At 52.9% G+C, this 24,914-nt stretch overlaps 1 protein-coding gene across 2 annotated transcripts in view; it reads left to right on the top strand.

The window, feature by feature from the left end:
- Positions 1-297: 297 nt before the first annotated feature.
- The window catches only part of PSTPIP1 (proline-serine-threonine phosphatase interacting protein 1), a 45,199-nt gene continuing 20,582 nt past the window's right edge, over positions 298-24,914 (top strand). For both annotated transcript variants that reach the window (XM_029951439.1, XM_029951438.1), the window contains exons 1-4: positions 298-384; positions 462-666; positions 19,951-20,051; positions 20,401-20,475. In XM_029951439.1, coding sequence (XP_029807299.1) covers positions 631-666; positions 19,951-20,051; positions 20,401-20,475 — 212 coding nt within the window. In that variant the 5' untranslated portion in view covers positions 298-384; positions 462-630. The remainder of the gene's footprint in view (positions 385-461; positions 667-19,950; positions 20,052-20,400; positions 20,476-24,914) is intronic.

Genomic DNA, 24,914 nt, shown 5'->3' with positions numbered 1-24,914 from the left:
CACACCTTCGGTGGGCTTCAGGCTCCCTAAGTTAACGGGCTCTGAGAATGGCCAGGGAAGGCTCTGGAAGGAGGCAGGTGGAAGCGGGCAAAAGAGTGGCAGGTGTCAGGCGGGGCCGCGCCAGGGAGCATCGCGGCTCCACTTCCTGTGGGCGAGGGCCCCGGTGCCTGCCCCGGGGGGAGGTTGCACAAACCTTCCTGCGCAGGCCCCAGGCTGCCTTCCCGCCTCGCCTGTGCACCAGCCCGCCTCTCCCGCTGGCTACTGCCTCCCAGCCGGGACTGGCATCTCCGCCCTCAGTCCGGCAGCCTGGACTGTGTCTCCATCACCACGGGGTTGGCAAGGGGCCTGCTGGACACCAGGGCCCGCCCTCCCATCACTGGAAGGGTACTGCTCCTTCCTCATTTTGCTGCTGATTCTAGCCCCAAACAAAACAGGTTGAGCCTTTTTCCTCCCTCCCGCAGCTCCTCTCTGGCTCGCGGCTGCCTTCTGAGCCGCTGCAGACGGCGCCGGCCCCGGAGGGGGGGCCTGGGCTGGCCCTGTCGGGACTGGGACGGTGCAGCCTGGCTCCTGGCCCTCCTTCAGCTCTGTCTGTGGCAGGAGAGCAAGCTTTGCCGCGGCAGTCTCCTGAAGATGATGCCCCAGCTTCAGTTCAGAGATGCCTTTTGGGTGAGTGAAGACAGCTGGGGCATGGACCAAGTGGAATGGGCTCTGGGGAGGCTAGCTCCGCTGACATTTCCCCGTGGCAGCTGATGAGGGTGTGGTGCCAGGAGAGAGGTTTGATCATAAAAATAGCAGTTGATTTTTGGTCTTCATTATCATTGAGATGACCTGGGCTTCTGTGCCTTCTGAGTTGGAAGATGAAGGAGGTCCTTGGCCTGGGGTGCTGATTTACTGCAAAATTATTTTTAAAAAGGAGAATCTAGGGATGCCTGGGTGGCACAGACGGTTGGGCATTCGATTTCCGCTCAGGTCATGATATTGGGGTCCATGGGTTCGAGCCCTGCATCGGGCCCTGTGCTGACAGCTCAGAGCCTGGAGCCTGCTTTGGATTCTGTGTCTCCCTCTCTCTCTCTGACCTTCCCTGGCTCACACACACACACTCTCTCTAAAATAAATAAACCTTAACAATTTTTTTAAAAGGAGTATCTAATATATGGATAAGGGCTTGAGGAATCCATGTGGGGTTAAGGAGGGAGGGGGTCATAGGTTTGGGGACCAGACAAACTTGAATTGGGATCTCTGCTCTGCTACTTAGAGACTGGGCAAGCTGTCTTATTTCTCTGAGCCTCATTTCCCCCAGCTATACAGTCCAGGTAAATAGTAATAAGCATCTTAACTGAATGGGAAGATTTAAAAGGTGATCTAATGTAATCAAATGACAGTTCTTTTCTCCTCACACAACCCCTCTTCCTTGCAGACTTTAAGGGTTTTGAGGAGGCAGCTGGGCTGGGCAATTCCTTGCTAGCTTTCTTAAATTCAGGACAGGCACACTCCAAGTCCCTTCCTCCATGGAATGATGGCACCCAATAGGCTCGTGGAGATGAAATGGCTTGGCATGAGCCACACGGCCTGCAAACCCACTTTGGATTCCAGATCCCCTGCCTCTACCTTTCCTCTGCTTCTCAAGCTCTGGCTGTTCCCAGTGGCTCATGGGAAAAAGCTGAGACCTCTCTGGTTAGAGCTGGGGAATGAGGCTGTCCTGAGGGTGCCTCCCCTCCAACCCCACAAAGGACTCCCTAGCCCTTCACTCAGCCTGCTCAGCCTTAGCCAGCAGCCTGGCCCTCCCTGGGCCCTTTCCTGTGGGGCCCATGGCCAGGAGGATGAGAGTTACTGAGCCAGGCCTTCCTTCCCTTCCAGGCTGAGCTCTGCCTGGGGCCCTTGGCCAGCATGTGAGTGGCCTGCTCCACACCTGCCCTGACCACACAGTGAGCAGAGGGCCACCTTGGGAGGGTACCCATTCCTCTCTGGGCCTCTGTTTCCCCATCTCTACCCAGAAGAGGTGGGCTCAGGCCAGAGAAGACAATGGAGGCAGACCTGGCTCAGCCCAGCCCAAGCACCAGGCTGGCAGCTGGGCCCTTGAGAAGGGGCGTTGGCTACCATAGGGGGTGGGGCAGTGAGTCATCACCTCTGCTCTGACTTAGAGAGAAAAGTGGGGGAAAGAGGTAGGGCCTCTGTAGCCCAGGGCAGACCAGGAGACCCTGACCATTTTACCTCTAGGACATGTGTCTCAGCCCAGGGCCCCTGGCCCCACCTTCCTGAGGGCAGAGCTCTGGCGAGGAGCAGCCCCCATGGCAGGACCTGGGCAGTGGGAGATGGCACAGGAATGGGTAGGGTGTAGCAGGGGCAGCTACAGCAGCAAGAAAGGAGCCCACCTGTGGCGGCTTTCTAAGGGACCTTCAGACATGCTTCGTGCTAGACCCACCTCTGAGCCATGGCTTCCAGGTGCCTCCTCTCCTCCCCTGCTGGCTCCCTGGGCTGGAGTGAGGGTATAGCCTGGGCAAGGCCAGGGCAGAGATGGGGAGAGAAGTGGGAGCCTCTCACCCTGAGCCTGTGCAAATGCACCAGGAGATCACGGTCAGCATCACTGCCCAAGGGTTCTGAATTCCAACCCCTCTCCTTGATGCCCAGCTCAGCCCAGTAGGACAAATAACTTGTACAAAAGAAGTGTTAGGCACTGTTCTCAGGACTCTTGATCTATTCATTCATTTAAACTGATGAAGTAGATGCTATTGTTATCTCTATTATTCAGAGGAAGAAGTTGAGGCAGAGAGCTTAAGTAGCTTGCCCAAGGTCACACAATGGGGATTAAACCCCGACAGGCTAGCTCCAGTGTCTGGGCTCTCACTCAGGGTGCTTCAGCACCCTCTATCAACATAGCAGATCACGACGGGATCTTTGGGCCACATCAACAAAATGGCGGAGAAATGTCTGTCCTTCCTACCTCCCAGAGAAGTAAGAAGAGGTTGATAGAAGTATTTTGAAGCTCAGTTTACAGACAAATCTGTAAAACAGAAGACACAGTGATCTCACTGCAGTAGGGGTAGAGGGACAGAGCCCAACCTGCCCCTCCCCCATCTTTCCCTGTACCCCAGCCCAAGACAATGCCATCACATCCCATAGCTTGGCAGTTCAGAAATGAGTCGTCTTAAATAGTGGAAGGAAGCTCATGAACCAGAAGGATCATGTCTAACACCATAGTACAGCAGTTATTTGGCAATCTCAACCCTCCAGAACATGGATGAGATCTAGCCCCCTTCCTGGCAGTAGCTCAGAGTAAAAGAGAAATACAAGTGCTTTCTGAGGAGCTAAGAGCTTACATTAAGGCTCGTATACTTTAATCATACGCAATGCCCCATAATTTTTCGTTAAGGCCTATGAACTCTAATCTTACCCATAATTTTAACAAGCTTGGTCATTTGGTCTTTTAATTTATAGCTGCATCAGTTAGTAGGGGTCTACATGGAACATGATATACATTGATGATTGATATGAACTGTTGAAGACAGTTTGACTGGTAGCTGATAACAAGGTAGGAGACCAAAAAATTATAAAAAGCCAAAATAATGACTCAGAAGTGGTGGGAACATTCAGCGTGGAAGCTGGCCAGTTCTGTTGCTCAGCAGGCCTGTATTTGTAATTTATCAGTGTGGCCACCCAGCATGTATTTATAGCCTATTTTCTGTGGCAAAACATTCAGATGCAAGCCACTGTGGAGTGAGGCAGGGGTGGACTAGCCACAGGGGGAAGGAAGGGATAATTTCATTTCTGTTACACATACACGTGATAAAGAGCATCGCAGCTTTGCAGGAAGTTAGTGGCTGGGCCTCAGAGCGGGGCTTGTCAGTGAGACAAAGTTGAGGGTAAGAATATGAGGTGCCTGAGCTGAAAGGATTTAGATCTCATGTAACCTGCCCAGCAGTGAGTCAGAGGGGAACGGAAGCCCGAAAAGGGCAAGGTCCTACTCCCACCTCTCAGTCTCTCCTTGCCAGTGGCTCAGCTCCCAGCAGGCAGCCAAACTTTATTGCAGAAAACATCTGTCTGCATCCTCAACACAGGGCTGGCAAGCAAGGGACAGTGTTCAGTCGACGTTTGTAGAATGAATGTATGAACCTGGTCCCCTACCTTCCTGAACCCGTTTTCTCCTTCATTTCACTTTAGTTCTATTCTACACATGTTTATTGAACAGTATTCGCTGCTCGGTGGTCTTAGCTGGACCCCTACCTAGCCTCACCCCCATACCCTATCAGGCAAATGAGACTATCTTGCCCTCAAGGAAGTTACTGTCCAGCACTGGACACTGAGTTTCCCTTATAACTGGGCCAGGCACAGGGTGCAGCGCTCTGAGCTGTGCCTTCCCATTCCACCCTCTGACTCCCTCCCAGACCTTTGCAAAGAAGCCCTTGGGTATTGTTTTAAGAGGGAAAATCTGGTTTTGAACCAGGGTTTATTGAGATCCACATCCTATCCCTTTTGGGTTTGTTAAAAGGAAAAGTAAGGGCTTGAGGAGAGTGGGCGACATATATGACAGTGACATCTCACCCCTAAGGGGTAAGATGGACCACTAAGGGGGACAGAGGGTGTCAGCCTGGACTTTTCCCTCTGACTTGTGGTCACATCTCTCCCCTTTGAGGCTAGGCTCCAGCTGCATCTGGAAACCTTTGTATCATGTTGGGAGGAGCGGCGCTCCCCAACAGACCGCGCACAGAGGAAGACACCGGGTGGGGGAATGACTCACCAGGGCTACACAGGGGCTGAGGACGGGCCCCTCCCTCCCTGCTTGTGCCGGCTGAGCTGCTGGTGCCTCCTCCCCTCCCGGTTCTGGGACTCAGAGGTTCCCCATTTAGGGTGGACGCTCCACTTTGGCCTGGCCTCATCCCAGGAGCTGCCAACCATTGCCTCGGGCCTCGAAGATAATCAGGAGAGGCTGATGCCCATTGGCCACCGACTCTGTTCTGAGCACCTACAGCTATGCATACGCCTTCTAAAAGAAATAAAATCAATAACTATAAGATCCTAAGCGGAAAGCAGGAAATTAGAAAACGCCAGGAAAAAAGCACCCTTAGTCTCATCACACAAGGACAACTGGTAATATTTTGCCGTGCTTCCCTTGCACTATTTGACATAGGTGCAAGCACATTGCGTACACTATTTTGTATTCTCCCGTAGCTTTTTCTCCTTGCATTTTATGCATTTTATTTTTTTAATGTTTATATTTTTGAGAGAGAGAGAGAGTGTGCACATATGTGCATGCAAGTGGGGGAGGGCAGAGAGAGAGAGAGAGAAGGAGAATCCCAGCAGGTTTAGTGCTTTCAGCGAGGAACTGGATGTGGGGCTCAGTCCCATGAACTGCAAGAACATGACCTGAGCCAAAAACAAGAGATGCTCAACTGACTGAGCCATCCAGGTGCCCCTTTTGCCTTGCATTTTAAATTTACTTTTCATTGTGGTAGAGTATACCTAACAGGAAATTTATCATTTTAACATTTAAGTGTACAGTTCAGTAGGGTTAAGTATACTCACAGTTAAGGACACTCCCACCTCTTTTTGACACAATTCCATTTTGAACATGTGTGGGTGTGGGTGTGATTTCCTCGTTTCAAAACACCATTGTTAATGGCTATACAGTCCAGCTTGTGGATTTGGTAGACGTATGATTCATTTATCCAGTCCCTATTGCTGGACATAGATTGTTGCTATCTATTATTCATTATTTTTGACAACGATGCATTGGGTAGATCTTTGTGTATCAAAATTTTTCACTTGAGGATTATTTCCTTGAGTGGATTCCCAGAAAAAGAGACATTCCTGAGTGAGAGAGTGGCCGAGGCTCTAGCTGGGCAGGAGCCTTTTTATGCAGGAAGGAGGGACCAGAGTGGCCTGGAGGGGCTCTGCTGGGAACTGAAGGCTGCTCAGACTTTGTTCGAGAATTTATAGCAGGACAGGCCCCTATGGCCTTGAAGGCCAAGGAGGCCAGTGACTGAGGAGGGGGTCCCCCCGAGCATCAGGGGTGTGTAGACAGTGCAGGAGGGAGGAGAGGGAAGCCCTTGCTGTCCTGCCTTTGCTGCTTCCGACTGCCTTCCCAGTGCCTCTTTGGCCATGGCTGTCTGAAGGAGTGAGGACAGACTCTTCCTCGGTCAGTGGTCCTCCTACCTCCTGAATGGGGACATGGGCGGGCCTACTCCATGGCCACATGTTCAGAGCAGAGCAGGGACTCCCTCCCAAGTCTGTTGGACACCATCATACTCTGCCCCTGAATTCAAGGAGATTGGCTAGTTTCTTCTTGGTTGAGTTATAATTCTTATAGGATACATGGTGGCCCCTATATGTTGACATTGATTTCTGTCATTTTGGAAGTAGGGTTATTTCTCTCTAATTTTCCATAAGTGAACACAGATTATGTATGTCATTAAAAGGAAAATACTTGAAAACAAAAGTAAACAATTCCTGTTTTCAAGACTGAGATTTTAAGTGAAATTTGTGGTTTGAGAGCACTGCCTCTTACACATACTCTATGTGCACTTTGTGGTACATGGTCCCCCTGGGGCCTGAGAACTTGGTTCATCTGTGCCTATTCCCTGGGACACGGCCAGTTGTCTGATGGTGTGAGAAGGCTGCAGAAGTCTGTGGTTATGCTTGCTCTGCATTTGTGAGGCTGGGAGATGGTCACCCGGAGGATCTACTGGCCGCAGCGGCCTCGGTCACCCACACCCTCAATTTCATCCTTGGTGGAAAACAAGATCTTCTCAGTGGCCCCCTGCACTCCCATTGCCCGAGAGTTGTGTACTACACACAGTGGGGGTAGCCCCCCACCCCCCGACTCCCCGGAATGGAGGGGGAGGGCCTTTCTTGGGCTTTGGAGGGCGGGCAAGGATTTGGAAGATGGCAGGCAGGCAGATGGCGCTCCAGGGGAAGGAACGGCATGGGCGAAGGTTTGGAAGTGGGGAGTGGGCACAACTGGTTTGGAAGGCAGTTTTCTAGGCCAAAGGCTCATGCAGGGCAACTGTAGGAGGGTAAGGTCCTAGCCGGATTGTGAAAGGTCCTTAAGTGGTGGCAGAGACGTTTTCTTCTGCCCCTGGGCACCCTCTCCAGCAGTGGATGCTTCCTCTCATGCAGAGGAGCCTGGAGGCTGCAGGTTGCGGGGAGGATGTCCTCCCTCCTCACCCAGAGTCTAGCTGATGCCGCAAACCACACAATGAAGGGAACTTGGTGTGGAAACTGAAACTGCCTGGGGTTCCAGCAAGAGAGAGCGGCACCCTGTGCCCTGGGGCCACTCGTGCTGGGGCTCTTCCCTGCTTCGCTCCAGCAGCTCCTCCCTCCAGGCTCAGGAGGGAGCACACGCCTTTGATGCCTCTGCCAGCCTCCACCTGCACTTGCTGGCCCGGGAGAATCCCTTTACCTCTCTGAACTTCAGATTCCTCATGTGCGATGTCAGAGTGATGCTCACCTAAGACAGAGGCTTTAAAGATGAGGAGGCCTAGGGCAGCTAAGGGGACCACCTTCTGCTGCTCACCACGGGGAGTTAGCAGACCAGAAATAGGCACTAAAGGACCCAGACTTAGGATTCCATGTGCACCCACAAGGTGAGCCATGTATGTGCATCCTCCGATTCCCAGAATGCCTCCCCAACTCTGTTCACCGTTACACATTAAATTCTGCCATCAGAGAGTCATTCCTATGGCTTCAAAGGACAAGATGCATTTCATTCCAACAATAGCCCTGTAAACATGGCATTCTTATTCCCATTTTGCCGACAGAAATCTCAGAGGGGATGTGGGATTGGGGATACCACCAACGGGGACTTTGGGATTGCTGGTCTAGATCTGGCTGCTACCTTCTCAGGCTTGGGTCAGAGAACCCTTAGGGGTTAGTGAGAGGTGTGTGTGGAGGTTTGCTAATACCTGGCACCCTGAGCAGTGGGTGAGGAGAATGTAGGCGAACGACAGCCCCTTCCGCTCGTGTTGACAGCACCCACTATTGGGCAACAGGAAGTGCCTTCTGGAGCTCCAGAGACCACACCCAGGGCAGGAATTGGGTGGCCAGATGGGACTCAGGCTTTCCCAGCAGCGGACATGGGAAAAACAGAAGCTGAGCCATGCTGAGAAGGAAAGAGGGGGTGATGGGCTGATGCAGAAGAGTGCTTGACATATTCAAGGGACAAGGAGGCTGGTGTGGCTGGGGCCAAGTGACCCAGTGGGTGGTACTTGGAGATAAGATGGGAAATGCAACAGGGAGCCAAATCTGGTAGGACAGTCATTCTCAAACATCCCACTTCCCAGGCCACACCCAAGGCCAGTTGCATTCGAAATCTCAGGGTGGGAGGCTGGGCATCAGTATCCTAAATTCTTCAGTGTTTCCAAAGGGCAGCCAGGGTTGAGAACGGTTGGTGTGGATGATTGTGGTGCTGCTGGATGCAACTGCCCTTGTGGATAACCAGCAAACAGCTGGCTTTTACCATTTATATAACCTCATTGGACTCACTTGTGAATGAATAGAGGGTAGAGGTTCATTTTGGTTTTTTTAACCTTATAATCTATGATTACTTTTTTTATTGTAAATATACGTAACATAAAATTTACCACTTTAACCATTTTAAAATGTGCAATGCAGTGGCATTAAGTACATTCATAATGTCGCACAACCATTACTACTACCTACCTCCAGGACTTTTCATCATTCCAAGCAGAAACTCTGGACTCATTAAACAATAACTCATCTCCCTCCCCTCATTTCCTACTTCTGTTCTACTTTCTCTCTGTGAATTTGCCTATGCTAGGAACCTCATATAAGTAGAATCATACAATATTTTGTTCTTTTGTGTCTGGCTTAGAGACTTAGCATGTCTTTAAGGTTATCTGTGTTTCAACAGACATCTGAATTTCATTTCTTGAGGTGCCTGAGTGGCTCATTGGGCTAAGCGTCTGCGTCTTGATTTCGGCTCAGGTTGCGATCTCACACTTCCCGCGATCAGGCTGTGCCCTCAGCTCTGCGCGGACTCCAAGTCTGCTGACAGCTCAGAGCCTGGAATCTGCCTCGGATTCTATGTCTCCCTCTCTCCCTGCTCCTCCCTTGCTCATACTCTCTCTCTCTCTCTCGTTAGTGTTTGCTGAGTTGTGAGACTTCTTTATGTATTCTGGATATTAATCCCTTATCATATATATGATTTGCAAATATTTTCTCTCAATCTGTGCATTGTCTTTTTACTCTCAACAAAAGATGTTGTCTTTTGATGCATAAGTTTTTAGTTTCGATGAAATCTAATTTATTTATTTTTTCTTTTGTTATCTGTGGTTTTGGTGTCAAATCCAATAAATCATTGCCAAGTCCAGTGTTTTGAGGCTTTTCCCCTATGTTTTCTTTCCAGGATTTTACAATTTTAGCTCTTACTTTTAGGTCATGGATCAATTTTGAGTTACTTTTTTGTATATAGTGTAAAGACTGGGTCCATCTTCATTCTTTTACATGTGGATATCAGTTTTCCCAGCACCATTTGTTGAAAAGACTGTCCTTTCCCCATTGAATGACCTTGGTATCCTTGTTGAAAATCATACATGTGCTTATTTCTAGGTTCTCTATTCTATTCCATTGGTCTATATGCCTATCCTTATGACAGTACCACACTATTTAAATTCCTGTAGCTTTGTAGTAAGTCTTGAAATCAGGAAGTGTGTATCTTCCAACTTTGAGGTCCTGAGTTGGAGGTGTTTTTATTGTTCCCATTTTATAGGTGAAGAAACTGAGGTTTGATCCTTTCTGAGATTGCCCAGCCTGGCTGGCCATTAGTCTATGACAAACCTTCCATGACTCTCCCAGCCTGGGTACACTCAGAGAGACACCTTCCTTAGAGAGTCTGGTTTTCCCCTGGTTCTGGCATCAGCCACACTTGTTCCTTGGATTCCAGGGTCAGTTTCCATTCCCTTACATGTCAGAATGAAGTCATTACAGATGGTGGAATTGGAGATGGTGGAATCCTCCCTGGAGTCGTCCTACCTCTGGCTTCCTTGAGGCCTCATCAACTCTCACTCTTCAAGGAGCATTGGCCCACAGGGTGGGGTTGCCAACTTACTCAGTGGATGATGGGAAAGTCCTGCAGGAAATTGAGGTCTTTCCTGGTCTCAGCCTGCCTGGACTCTAGAGGCCTTTGAAAATCACGACTTCTGGCCCCCAACTTCCCAGCTGGCTTAGGGGGGAAGTTTCACAGTATATGGTCTCAGATTACCCAGGGTTCCTTCAGGCAGCCCCACCACTCCAGGATCCAGGGGGTGGCATCTGGCTCTGTTTCAGGATGTATTTTCCTGCAGTGTGGCTCTATGGCAGATGCATGCTGGCTGTGTTGGGCAGGGCAAAGCACTTTCTCAGTCTCCGACACAGACCCCTCACTTGGAAGGTGCCATTTTTGTCTCTCACACTGGCTTTAGAACCCAGTGCCCTGCTTTGATTTTACTACATTTACAGTGCAGCCCTGGTGCGTCCCTCCACTCTCTGTGTCTCTGAGTCCTTGTCTGTATTAAATTGATTTTTGTGGCAACATGCCTGTTAATGGCTGCATAAGGGCAAGAGGCCCCACATGCAGACCCCCTGCAGGCACAGGAGCCCAGCTAGCACCCAGGCTCAGAGGGCTCTGCAGCCAGAACCCAGGGCCAGCTCTGAGACCCAGGACCTGACAAGGCTGACAGAGGAGGCCACAGGACCTTCTCAAGAGGCTGCAGAGCCTCTTGAGAAAAGGAGTAGGGATGCAAATGGGGCTCCTCTGCAGCTCCAGGCCTTCGTCTCTGTATCTTGAGCAAGTCTCAAGCCCAAGCGAGGAGCAATTCATGGCCACAAAGAAAGACACCCCACATCAGCCTCCTGAGGGCACAAAGTGCAAGTGTTCATCCCATTTTACAAATAAAAACAATGGAGTCTGAGAGATTAGAGGCAACCAGTCCAAATAAGTATCACAGCTAAGATTCAAACCTAGCTCTTCTTTTTTGTTTCCTTTCTTTTACTTCATGTACTCATCACCATGAAAGTGGCCACCATTTTCCAGCATCCAAGGTGCCCATTGCTGGGCTCCTTCCTATACTATTTCATTTAGTCCTCAGAGCCCAGAGGTGGGCAGTATGTTCACATTCATTTTGCAGAGGAGGGGCTCTCTGCTCAGGAGGTTAAGTGACTTGCCCAGGGTCACACTGCCTGTGTGCATGGAACTGGCCAGGACTGGAACCCAATGCCTGAGCTCTTCCCACATCCCACTGCATGGGCTAACTTGTGGGGTGGTGCTCTGTGGGGTATCCCCTGGCAGGTGTAGGTGGTGTGGGAGGCGTGAGACTAGGGGAACGGGATGTGCAGGGTAAATAGATAGAACATCGGTGCCGACCTCTAGTCTCTGGCTGGTCACCCACAAACTGAAGTCCATGTGGTGAGGAGCCCTGTGTGGCCAGCCATGGGCAGGGGATGGACAGTGCCTCTCCTTGCTGAAGGAGTCGGTCTCCTCGAGGGCTCAGTGTCTGGGGTGGCTCAGTTCTTTCCTTTCCTCCGTTAACCATCTTCTGCATTCCACTGCTTCGCTCACCCACGGCTGCTGACCTGCTTTCTTCTCCATCCAGTGTTAGATCTCAGGGGTCCCCACTGCCAAATCAGCTTGGTGGGGCCACTGCAGAGGAACTGTGTGACCTGAGCAAGTCATTCACTTGCTGAGCCTCAGGTGCTCACTGTAACATGGGACAATAATAATAGCACAGGCCTGACATTCCACGGGATTCTGAGGATTAGAAGTGGTAAAGTACGTAGAGAACTGACCTCTACCCCTGTGCATCTCACCCAGCTCCGTTCCCCTGAACTCGGAAGCTGGTGATGCTTCCCTTTACCCCCTGGGAAGGTCCCAGGAGTCTCCCCTCCCGCTGGCCTCAGGCTACCTCTTCAGACACCTGCCCCAGCCTCACTCAGATCTCACCACGACCACTTAGAGCTTCCTGCATCTGACTTCCAGTCTTCCAAACCTCAGGGTCCCGTTCCCACCGGCAGGTTTCTGCCTTGACTTATGTTCGCTCCCTGATCCTTCCCTTTTCTAATTTTTCTACACGTTTTGGTTTTATAAAGCAAGGAAGAAGTGGGGGTTGAGCTACACCTTTAAGACTTGAGAGTGCATAAGGGAAGTGGGCAGGGCTTCGCAGACTGGGGGAGGGGATTGTGGTAGCCAAGACCTTTCCTTCCTAATAATCCGAGGAGCCTTATTTAAAAGAACAAAGCTTTCAAGCCAGACTGACTTTGGTTGAGAGCCAGGCCTGCCCACACAATTGCTGATTGGGCCTGGACAAGTTACATAACTTTTCTCATTCTTGCTTTCCTCGAAGAACAGCACCCTGTGGTCAGTATCACTAAGATAAGTGTTTCCCTACGCCCCCCCACCCCACCCCCACTATCTCCCCACCCCCATGCACATGCACCTACACACGGTAGGTCCTCTTCTGGTGCTAGGGTTACCCCCCATACCTGGTTACGCGGGGTTCCTGAGGGGCTGTGAGAATTCACAGGGCTCTGACTGGGCCCCTGGAAGGCTCAGGGTGACTGCTGGCCAGAGGCTGAGGGGCCTGGACATCTCAGGGCCAGCTGCTTGGCTGCTTGGGTGAGGGCCCCTGAAGGCCCTGGAGAGGCGGTCAGACTGGGGCTCATTGGAGAAGTGGAGTCCTCTGCAAACACATTTCTTTCTTTCTTTTTTCTAAATTTATTTACTTAAGTTTATTTATTTTGAGAGGAAGAGAGAGAATCCCAAGCAGGCTCTGCACTAACAGTGCGCTAACACAGGGCTTGAACCCATGAACTGTGAGATCATGACCTAAGCCAAGGTCAAGAGATGTTTAATCAGCTGAGCCACCCAGATGCCCCTGGAAACTGATTTCTAATCTCAAGCCGCTGTCAGCCCCACCGAACCTAGTGTAGTTCATCTAACCACACTCAATGTACTTTTCTTCTTTAAAACTAAAAATCCATCTTGACCTTGGATCTCTCCCTCTGACACCTACCCTGAGCCATCTTAGAAAAACTGTAAACCACCCCATATTTATCTGCTTATGCGTGGGCCCCTCAATCTTTGGTCCAAGGACTCTTAGACCCAGCTGAGACCTCTCTGCAGAAGTCCTAACCTGCTCACAGACACCTGGCGCTCTCCACCTAGCGAAGCAACTCACCCTGTGTAGCCATAATTGGAATCCCTTGGGCTTTGGGGAAGCCCTTCCTTGTGCTGATCTGGCTTCCCTCTCTCTCTACCCAGGAGTCCTGGCTTGGGCCTTTGGGGACACGAGCCACAGACACTCCTTCTGTTCCTGATAGTCCCACAAAGGTTTGAAGGTGACAGTGTTCCTCACCAATTCTTCAAGGGCCTTGGCTTGGGACCCTGTCTTTACCCACTTGCCACCTGCCTTAGTAAGCAACTAGCTTGCTTACTGAAGTCTTTAGTCATCCATCCATCCAGTCATCCATATCTGAGTTTTTGGTCCTTTGCCTGCCTCGATTTGCCAACTAAGAATGGCAGATATTAGTTCCACTGTGAGGAAGTAGCTGTGGGGCAGTGGAAAGAGCCTGGCTACTACTCATTGACTAATCCTCCTTGAGCCTCAGTTTCCTTATCAGTACAATGGGGATAATAATACTGCTTTAAGAAGTAGAAGGGATGAGTCTATCTGGTTTATGTAAAGGTGCGGGATACACACTGAAATACAAGCCAATGATCTTGTCCCCTCCATGGGGAACCTCAGGAGCAACAGTCTTAAAGCCACATCCTCGCCGAAGGCCTCCCTAAGATATTTATTTAGCCCTTGTCTGATGTGCTTGCTGTGCAGATGCTGGGCTCTGGGACCCAGCAAGAGAACAGACCCACATTCTGCCTTCATGGTGCTGCCTTGTGGAGAGTTCAGTGCCTACTACGTCAGGTTTTCTAACAGTCTTCAGGCTTTGGTTTCTCAGTCCACAGAAAACTGGCAACCGTAAACTGGCCATGGGAGGCACGATGGCTGCAGAGGTCTCTCCGGTGGAAGTGGTGTGCAGGAGGAGAGAACAGGGCAGCTGGCACCGTGCCGGCCCTATCTGGGGCTTCTGGGGTAAGAATGAGTCTAGTCTCCTCTTCGGTCTCCTCTCCCACAGTTAAAGGGCGGTTTTCCAAAAAAGGTTGAGGCAATGGTGCCTGGGTGGCTCAGTCAGTTAAGCCTCTTTGGTTCAGGTCATGATCACATGGTTCAGCAGTTTGAGCCCCGCGTCGGGCTCTGTGCTGACAGCTCAGAGCCTGGGGCCTGCTTCGGATTCTGTGTCTCCCTCTCTCTCTGCCCCTCCCCAACTCATGCTCTGTCTCTCTCTGTTTCTCAAAAATAAACATTAAAAAAATTGTTTTTAATAGTTAGTGCACCTGGGTGGCTCAGTTGGTTGAGCATCCATCTTCAGCTCAGGTCATGATCTCGTGGTTTGTGAATCTGAGCCCTGGATCGGCCTCACTGCTGTTAGCCTGTCAGGGCAAAGCCCACTTTGGATCCTCTGTCCCCATATCTCTGCCCCTCCCTCACTTGCACTCTCCCAAAAATAAATATATATATTTTTTAAAAGACTAAAAATGAAGAATGAAAAGCCCATCAACCCAAGAGCGTGTCAGACATTAGAACTGTTTTCAACAAGAATGGTTAACGTTTTAACAAAATGTTTTTTGAGCCCAGTAAGGTGCAAGCTGGCAGCTTAACTTTTCTTTCTTCCACCTTCTAAAGCCACTGTTAGCTCTCCCTTCCCCATGCCTGGGCGTGTGTTAGAGCTTTTCTAGTCCTGTTCTAGTCTCAGTATAACTCACTCCAGCTCAACCTCATATCACAAGTTCACTTTCTTGCTCAGTTGAACGCTCCACATTGGGAGCCTGCAATGGGGAAGAACGGGGTCTGTTTCTTCACTCGCCACGCTCTACCTATGCCCACTGCCGGCCGCTTACGGTGTGTCCGCAGCCGGGGTGGGGTGTGGGCTCAGTGACTGTAAAAGGGCAGCAGGTCATATTTCCCTGGCTCTGGTAGCTAGCGATCGCCCAGCAGGTGGCACATGCCCACAGGCCAGCTCTTGCTCTCCTGGGTACTTTGACTGGTTCCTGGGTGACCCCATCCCCCCACCGAGTTTCCCCTTGCTCTGCTCCCTGCACCTGTCCACTTCTGACCCCTCCCAGTTGCACCCAGCAGTCCCCTCCCCACGGCCCCCTGTGGTGGCTCCTCCCTCCCTGTCCAGCCAGTTCTGGAGGGCAGAAAGTCACAAGGCAGCTCTTCCCAGCTGTATTCCACAGCCTCCACTTGGTCCCCTGAAAAGTAACAGTGCTAATTCCTGGACAGGCCAACCTTCTCACCCCTCTGCCTGTTGGGGGTGGCAACAGGCTGGCAGGAGGGGGAGGGCAGGACCTGGGGAGCTGCAACTTGCGGTGCAGCCGCTGAGCTCACGGAACTGCTGAGAGGCAAGAGCTTGAGAGGGTAAGAGCCAAGATCTTGGCCTGGGAGAGCTGGGTTCACATTCTAGCTGCGTCCTGCGGGCCCTGGGCAGGTTAGGTGACCTCCCTTAGTTCCACTTTCCTCACCTGTAAAATGTGGGTAATAACCTTTCTCCTTTTACCCCACTGAGAGCATGCTCTGATCTCTGTTCACCATTCTCCCCTGTGCATATTATTTCATTGGCTTCTCAGATCAACCATAAGTGGTGGGAACTGTTGGGCCCATTTTAACTGGAGCAGAGGTATGAACCCACGGCTAGTCTGCTGATGTCTGTACAGCCTCTCAGAGCAGGCCTTGGCACCTTCCCTGACTGTGTGGCCACAGTCTGCCCTGATGGGGCTGTGCCCTAGACAGAAGAGGTTGGTCTCTTCCCACTTCCTCCTGAGGAAACCAAGTTCCACAGAGGGAAGTGGCATGTCCAGGCCCTGCTCTCTGTGGCCCAGCCCCGGCAGCCACCAAGACTGATAAGGAGTACGGGCACCTGGGTGGCTTAGTTGGTTAAGCATCTGACTTAGGCTCATGTCATGATCTCACGGTTTTGAGTTCAAGACCCACACTGGGCTCTCTGCTCACCGAGCAGAGCCGGCTTCAGATCCTTTGCCCCCACCCTCTCTGGTCTCTCTCTCTCTCTTTCTAAAATAAATAAAACATTTAAAAAAGAAAAGGGTGATATGGGTAGGAAAAGGGGGAAGTCATGCTGAGTGCAAAGGCTGTTTTTCTATCCCCACAGTGGGAGCATGGCAGGGCCCAGCCCAGAGCACAGGCCTGGACAAGGGCTGACATCTAGACCCCCCTAAAGGTAGAAGCAGATGGGCTGTTCCTGGGCAGAACAGAGCGCCCAGGCCTTCCCACACTGCCTTGAGGCTGCGGCGGGAATATGACTCCACTTGCCCAGAGCTTTCCTGAGCGTTTCCTTCTAGAGCCTTGGGAGACATCCTGCAGCCCTGATCTGGGGAAAGGGAGGCCCAGAGGAGCCACCCAAGTGGGATGGCACGTCCCCACGCTTGCGCAGGCCTCCAGAAGGAGGGGACGGTAGCTTCTCACCACCTGGCGTCATACCCCAGAGTGGCTCGCTCTAGGTGCCATTTGGTGGGGGTAGGGTGTGGCCCCTGGCTGCTTGCTGCTTCTTGGTGTGCACATCTGCAGAGCCAGCGTGGCCCTTCTCCAGGGAAGAGGCTCTCCGACCCAGCCTGGGCACAGACCTGGTCTCTGTGAATCCATGGTAACTAAATGATAGCCCAAAATACAGCTTTGATTTAAGCTGAAAAGAATTCGAGTAATCATTTTCAAAAGTTATTTTTTTAATTATTTTTTGATGTTTCAAATTGAAAAACAGTGCCGGACTATCTACTGAATGACTGATGTAGGTATGTGGACTTGGTGACAGGCTGACCTAGATTCATATTCCAGATTCTGACTGTGACCATTTGAGTGATCTTGGGTAGTCACCTCCCCTCTTTGGGGCCTCTTCTTTTCCTGGGTGTGTGGCATATTCAATGTGTGATGTTCATAGTGCAGTGTGTGGCTGGTAGACGTCACTAAGATCAAGGCCATGGGTGGGTTTCAGGCAACAGAGGCTGTGAGTAGATAGAGGGGGTGAGAGGCCCTGCCTGGTGGCTTCTGCATTGTGGAAATGTCAGCCAGTGAAGGAGGGGGCCTGGCATGGAGCCTGGGTGGGTGCTAGGAAGGAAGGCCAGGGTGGCCCCCAGCAGGGGTGACTGCGTGCCTGGGCCCTGGACTGTGGACTTGCAGAACTGATTGATTATCTAATTGAATGATTGGTTCATTCATTTCCTCCACAGCAGCTCGAGAGCAGGACACTGCTCAGCTCTGAGCAATGAGTCAGAAACCATTCCCTGGAGGAGGTGGTGGGGAAGGGGCTAAGGAGGAGGATGCAGGCTGGGGGAGGGGGTGCAGTGCGGTGCTGTGCTGGGAGGGAGCAGCCCTCCGGGAACCAGACACTTCCTCAGAACAATCTAGTCACTTGTGACAGTGGCTCACTTGGCCACAGCCACTTTTAGCACCACTGTGGCTCTGAGCAAAGGCTCGACAAGATTCTTGAGCCTACAGCGCTTTGGGAACTTGAGCTCCTGGGGACCCAGCCTGCAGGGCCCCTTGCTACCTTCTACTTCCTACAGAATGGCCAATGTAGGTTTGGTTTTGCTTCTTTCCACTCTGGGAGTCTCAGTAAGGAGGGAGTGGCTCCCCTGGAAAGTTGGGGTCAGGTGGGGGCCTGGGAGGGAAGAGCAGAGCTGGGGGACAGGGTGGGGTACAGTTGTATATCCTGCCAGCTCTGCCCTCTTTCCCAGAGACTTTGTAGAGTAGTGACAGGGCCCCTGCAAGTCCACATTCTTGTCCTCCCTCTGCCTGTGTTTCTCTGGGCTTCAGTTTCCCTAAGGACGGCAGGGAACTGGCGACGTGGGGGTGGGCGGCACTGAACACAAGATGCTTCCCCGTTTGGTGGTCTGTGGAATTCAGTCCTGCATGGTGGTGTCCAGCTCAGAGTGCCTCCCTTGTGGGGAGAGGGCAGGACACTGAGGCTCCAGATTCCTTTTCTTCCTCGGCGGTCATAGCCTTCTGCCAGTGGGGGTTGGAGGGAGGGCAGAGGCTGAGAGGTAGAAAGCCAGGATCTGCTGGCCAGTCAGTGGGCAAGTGGCTACTCACAAAAGCCACAGAAATGAAAGCTTGGCCCAGCCACACCAGCCTAGACATGGGGACTGATGCCTGATCCAGGATAGGCCGGCAGGGGTTAGTTAGGGAGACAACGTCCTTCCCCTGGGACCCCAAATAGCCAGCCAGCGCCCAGACACACTGCTTGACACCCAGTGGGCAGCTGAGTCTGGGCCTCAGGAATTTCTAGGGATGCTTATGGAGGAGGGAATAAGCTCGGGGTCCCAGGTAACCTATAGGCCTGGGGATTCTACTATTGTGAGTTTGCTGAGGCGGCTGGGCCAGTTGGGGCAATTTGTGGAATCTCTGCCCTCTCTACCATGTCTGATTCTACTTAGACCTGGTAGAGCAGCATCTTCTCTGCCTGAACCTGGCTCAAATGCTTCTTCCTGCAGGAAGTTCTCCTTGCTTTAGATTCCTCTCCTGCCTCCCTACATGCCCATACACAACACTGGAGGAAAGACATGGGGCAGGGAAAGGTGCACCATCAGCCCTTGACTCTAAGATGGGCTAGACTTGCCCCCCCCCCCGCCCAAGGTGTGGCCTTGGGAAAGTCCAAGTGATTCGCTGAGGTCTGACATGGGGCTAGGCTATGTACACTCAGGAGAGCAGGGACCCTTTCTCCAGTCTCTGCGGGGTTCCAGAAGGATGAAAAAGAAGACGGACTAGGTGCTGAATCTCAGGGCTTGCTTCAGTTTACAGTTGCCTGGCCCAGCATTCTAGGGGGTGGGGAGGTCCTTCCCCAAGACTGGATGTGGGAACCAGGCTCAGATAAGGCACAAAGCTGCTGCTCTCAGTGTAATGTTTCACCACGTTCTCTTAGGATCAGCCTCCCTCCTCTGCCAATCAGCCACGTGTGCAGCCTGGCCCCAAGACCAACTTCGTAGACCTAGACCCTCATAGTCCTTGACTGTGAGGACTAAGTCCAGTACCAGCAGCTCAGAATGCATTCCAGGGATGAGAAGGGAAAATCAGGTTGGTCAGGAGACCCGAACGGGCTGGGCTAGCGCCAGGCAGCAGAGGGAAGTTGTGTCCAAGAGAACTCTCCAGAATGGCCCTCTCCCCACTTTCCTGTTTCAGGGCTGGGCCTCAGGTGCTAGGCATGTGCCAGACATCCTGAGTGTGTTAGGATGTGCCCACATCTTGACTGAAGTCACTCTCAATGCCCACCTTGCTGGGTGGGTGCAAGATGGTTACGTGCGCCTGAACGGAGCCTGACATAGCATCTGGCACCCAGCTGTTGATGGAGCACAAGTGGTGTGGTTTTTTGCAGAGGCCGTGCGGCGGAGAGGCGGAGAGCACGGCATGGAGTCTGACAACCTGGGTACAATGCCAGGCCTACCACCACCAAGCTGTGTCACTATGGGCACCCCATACCCATCTGTGCCTCTGTTTACTCACTTGGAGAACCGAGATAATAGGGTTATTGGGAATGGGACAGAAATGAGCTCTGCTGGGCACCCCATGAGGCTGTCATTACCAGGCCTTGGAGCTGGCCCTCCACAGTGTCATCTTGTGTGGGGCTGATGTGTCCTGGAGTGGGAGTGCTATGTCATGTAGGGCTCACACACCTGGCACCTTCCAGACAGGGGCCCCATGGTGCGAAACCACATCCTGAAGCACAAGAGCTTGTCCTTGAGTGGGAGAACTGAGGCAGACAGGCAGGGCAGGCCCCAGACGCTGGACAGAGACTGTTCCTGGATGTGTCAGTGGAGTCCTTGCCAGGACCCCCAGCTCAGTGCCCCTCCTAACCCACACAGCCGGCCGTGGCACTCAGGCGTCCCTCTGTCCCATGTTCCAGTGCAGGGACTTCACGGCCCACACAGGCTATGAGGTGCTGCTGCAGCGGCTGCTTGACGGCAGGAAGATGTGCAAGGACGTGGAGGAGCTGCTGAGGCAGAGGTGAGCCAGCTGCCGGGCAAGGGCCAGCAGGGCATGGGCTAACCTGCTGGCTCTGTGGGAGCAGCGGAGATCCCCCTGTCAGCCTGGCCACCCTGCTGTCAGGAGTATGACTCCTGTCTTTCCCAGCCAGGGCCTCTCCTCATGGGCAAAGGGTCTGATGTCCCCTCAGATGTGCGGGAATTTGGGAATTTGGCTAACAATTTGGAAGGAGGGCTGGGATCCCAGCTTTGTCAAGGAGGAACCTGCCCCGAGAGGCTGAGTGGGTGGACCCCCAGCTCCCACTGCAGACACCTAAGGGAACCGCAGCCGGCAGAGGTGGAGGGACAGTGACCACGCTTTGTTCTTGCAGGGCGCAAGCAGAGGAGCGGTACGGGAAGGAGCTTGTGCAGATCGCCCGGAAGGCAGGTGGCCAGACAGAGATCAAGTAAGAGGTCCCATGCCCTGGGCTCCCTCTTCCTTCGCCAGGCGCTTTCTGGGCCCTTGGCCGGGATTTAGGACTTCCTGGCTTGGGGTGGACTGGGGAGGGCCTGGAAGGGTCTGGATGGCTCCAGGGTGGAGATGCCTGGGGGACAAGTCTCTTGGTTTACAGGGCATTCTGGGTGAGGTCAGGTTCTGTGTGGGGGAGAAAACCCTGCTGTCTTAGTGCCGAGAGGACTCTGGGCAGAGGACAGAGGCTGTCTGTCCTCAGGGGTTTGTAGCACAGCCAGCAGCACCTGGACAGCCTCCACCCAAGTCCCGAGAGCCCTGAGTGCCAGGTGATGGGCCCTCCACTCATTGCCTGAGCCCCTTGTGGCCTTGGCTTAGCCTGGGCTTCAAGGAGACAGGTGTAGCCAGAGACAGTGGTGGGAGGGTTCCACCTGGGTTCCAGTGACATCTCCTCACCCATCAGCTGTGTGATCTCAGGCTGGCCAGTGACACTCTCTGTGCCTCCATTTCCTCATCAGTGAGCAGAAAAATAATACAACCTTTGTTGATGGCTTAACAGAGTCCAGGGGCTCAGGCCTGGCTCGGAGGGGAGACGACAGGAGTTGTTCTGCTGTGAAGCAGGGGTCTTCTCCAGCCCCGAGGCCTGGGTCCCTGTGTGCAGATGGGGATGGGGAGCAGTAGGGAGAGCACGATGATTTGAGGGCCCCTGAAGGACTTTATCACAGCGGAGTGGAGAGGCTGCCTTGCGAAGGTGTGGACTCTCCCCCGGGGTGAGCACCTCCTACCCAGGAGCCCCGCCTACGGGGTCTGCAGCTGTCATAGTGACCCTTTGGAGGTCAAGTCCATGAGTGTCTGGCTCTGCTCAAGGAGAGTGGCCCCAAAGTCTGTCAGCTCTGAAACTTGGAACCAACCCACGTTCCCTCATTTTGAGCCCTGAGTATCCAACACTCTCTGGGTCTTCTAAAGACATGGGGCGTCCTGGCTGGTTCTTGCTTCCAAACTGGAGCCAGAGAAAACACGGGAAGAGCTGGAGGAAGGTTTAGAAGTGGTGTGAGCCAGAGGAGATTAATGCTCAATGCCCAGAGGTTTGTGCATTGGGCCAGAAAGCACTAACACAGTCCTAAAAGTAAGAATGCATAAGGTCTAGTCCCTGCTTGGACTTTGTGAACTATGTGACTGTGGGCAGGTTGAGTTTGGTTCTCATTTGCCTGTTCTAATGGGCTGTTTACAGATAAACAGGGCAGGGCTGGGGTTAGAGGGAGGCTGGGTGCCAGGAAGGCTCAGGACATGGTAAGGAATGAATGAAAGTCTGATGGGACCCTTCTTTGTCTTCCCTGGGGAAGAAGGGCTGAGGGAGTATGGCCCAGGAGGTGACCCTGTCTGCTTGCTGGCCACCCAACCCTGATGGGAAAGGTCACCTCTCCTGGGGTGGGATGGAGAGGGTGCTCCGGGCAGGGCCATGACAGGAGACCGGGCTGTAGGGCACACTCATACTCAGAAGCCTGTGAGTCACTGAGGACTTAAACAGGGAAGGAGAAGCCACTGACACAGAACAAAATGGAAGGGGAGGCAGGTGGACAGCAGGAAACAAGGGAGGTACACAGTATCTTGTCCCATTGTAGGACTAGGAAGTGGCCAGGGCAACACTCTAAGTGGTCCTGATCCTCTGCATTTGTAAGAGGCCTAGGACTATCCTGCCTCATATACTGTGTGACAGTGGGGTGGCCACTGCCTCTCTCTGACTCCTGGGCTGGGCTATGAAAGGGGAGTCACCCCCAGGAGCTGCACTGGACTCACAATGTCAAGCAGAGAGCAGCAAGCCATGCAATTCTCAGTAAACAGTGGGGTTCTTTATGGTCTTCCAGGTCTCTGTGTAGGTCAGATAAGTTGGGCTTGCCCTATTTAGTTTAGGCTCAGAAGCCTGACCTGGCGGCCTAGACCATTTCCTTTGAGGCCCAGTCCCTCCCTGGCCCAGAAAGCTAGAGGCTGGTGTCACTGAGGGGGTGATGGGAAGCCTTCATCTAAGGTGGGAGCATCAGTGGTAGACCCCCAGGCCAGAGCAAGGGGGAGGGTCGAGGTCTGCCTTGCTGCCCACCAAGAAGGAACTGGAGCCTAGGCTGGGAGCACCAGGCCCTGTGGCTCAGCCTGCCCAGCAGCAGGAGAGGCAGAAGTAAAAACCCATGGCCCAGTACACACGCTCTCAGAGTAGGCGGCGAATGCTGCGGGGGGACCAGCAGGCTAAGGTGGTCAGGGCAGGGTGGACTGGGGAGGGTGCCTCCTGGGAGAGGCAGAGGGGAGATGTCTTCCTGACCGAGGCCTTGCTGAAGGTGGGCGAGGTCAGGGCACGCTCGGAGCCAGTGGGAACAGGGGCAGGTGCAGAGCCCATCTCAGTTCACCCGCTGCCTCCCTCGGGTCATGTCCTGTGCTACTCCCAGCTCGGCTGGCTGTACACACGAGGCGCTCAGTAAGTGTTTCTATTGAGCCATGGGGCATGTACTAGGACTACTGGGACTCTTCAGTCATTCCTTTACTGTAGGCCAAGCATCCATGATCCATCCATTTATTCAGCAAGCATTTATGGAGCACCCCCTATGTGTCCTGCCCCAGGCTGAGTTAGGAGGATTCAAACATTTTAAAATAATGTAAAATAAATGGTCACACCATCCTACAGCCAGACTCTAACATGCTGAGCAGAACCTTTCCAAACCTTTGCATTAGAGCCTCCCTTTATGGCCTTCTCATGCCCCACTTCCTTCAGGAAGTCCTCCCAGACGCTCAGCTTTGTGTGACTATTAGGGTCTTGGATTAGACCAGGTCACCCTGTCCTCTACCAACCTGGAGGGCTCTCTGTGGGAAGAGTGAAGGTGGCCATGACAACATGGGTCACCTCCTCATCTTCACAGAGACTTGTAGGGCTATGCTTGAAGTCTTCCCCTGCAAATGGCCTGCCATTCAGCATGGGGCTGGCAGCCCATCCTCCAGGGCCCATCCCCTGGTCGTGGAACTTCCAGCCTCCAGTTGCCCTGGAGCTTCCATGGGCAACGCCCCCTGGGTCCTGTGAGATGCTCATTCTTAGCTCTGTGGAGGGCAAGTAGAGGGCTAGGGGTGCGTGGGCAGGAGCAAATGGGGAGAACAAAAGCTGGAGAGGTAAGTGACCCCAGAGCAAGCCCAGCGAAAGCAAAGACGGCAGAGTGGGCCAGCCTCCCTGGCCTCTGCTGCCCGAAGATGCAGCATTTCTGCGTGTTCTTCTGACTGCAGACCGGCCAGAAACCTCTCTCATGCCTGGAGGCTTGGCCGTATACATTCAAGGGTGGTTCCCCGCTCCTCAAGTAATTTCTAACATTCACCTCCTTCACACACAGACTCAGCAAACACCTCCTGGGCAGTGGCAATGGAGAACACACCCATGAGACCCAGCCCCCAAACTAAGGAATCCCCACAAGCCCTGTCAGTGCATTCATTTTAAAGACCTTGTTCAGTGAAGGGCTTATCCATACAGCTTAAACTGCACATCTTGCTCTGCAGAAAGTTTGCCTGGACTCTCTCATCCAGCCTCCAGGCCTTTGCTCTGGCTGTTGCTCCCATTTCTTCCCTGTCCAGTTATCATCTTGCCCCTGGGGTGCTGCGGTGCCACATGCTCCCAGCAGCTGCACAGGGCAGGTGTTCTGGAAATGGAAGAAAAACAAGTCTGAGAGGGCTGGAGCCAACTTCCCGTGAGGCCCTGGACTGCTACTGCAGGCCGGGACAGCTCCTCAAGGGCCGTGGGTTTGAACCCCCGCCTCACTGTCTCGTCGAGGCCTAAAATGCTATGCTTTTCCTGTCAGAAAGGGTTTTTGTTTTTTCCATGATCTCTCTCCTGAGCTCAGAAAATGAAGACATGCTGATGATGTTAGAGGGGAGAGGCAGGCCCTGTTCCCATCAGGGGTCCTCTGACACCAGCCCAGCCTCCAGTGTGGGGTGAGGCCCAGCCTCCAGTGTGGGGTGGGGCGGGGGGGTGGGGAGAAGAGTCTGCTGCTGGTCAGCAGGTGGGGGCCAGAGGCGGGGTAGGCATGTCTGGGCAGGGGCATGAGGCGGGGAGAGGATATGGAACGAGATGTTCACACTGGCAATTTGGACCGTGTTTGAGCATCTGTGTCCTGAGAGCCAAGTCAAAAATGGGCAATGGGATGAGTCACACGTGAGGACACTGGTGGCAGATAACACAGGGTAGAGGCCTGCATGGGGCCTGTCCTTGCCGTGCGACAGAGACACAATAGAAGAGAAGCTCTCGGAGGTCCTAGTGGTGAGAGGGAAGCAAGCCACAAGACGCCATCTTTTCTGGGTCCCATGGAGCAGAGAAAGACTTCAAATGCTCCCCAAATCCTTCACAAGATCAGAGTTGAAGGCCACTCTCCAGGGGAGAATCATGCCTGACCCCCAGTGGGCTGCCTCTGGTCC

This window comes from Suricata suricatta, chromosome 9 (assembly GCF_006229205.1).
Source record: "Suricata suricatta isolate VVHF042 chromosome 9, meerkat_22Aug2017_6uvM2_HiC, whole genome shotgun sequence".
NCBI lineage: Eukaryota > Metazoa > Chordata > Mammalia > Carnivora > Herpestidae > Suricata > Suricata suricatta.
The sequence above is the reverse complement of the archived record's forward strand: the minus strand, read 5'-3'. Positions and strand labels throughout refer to the sequence as shown.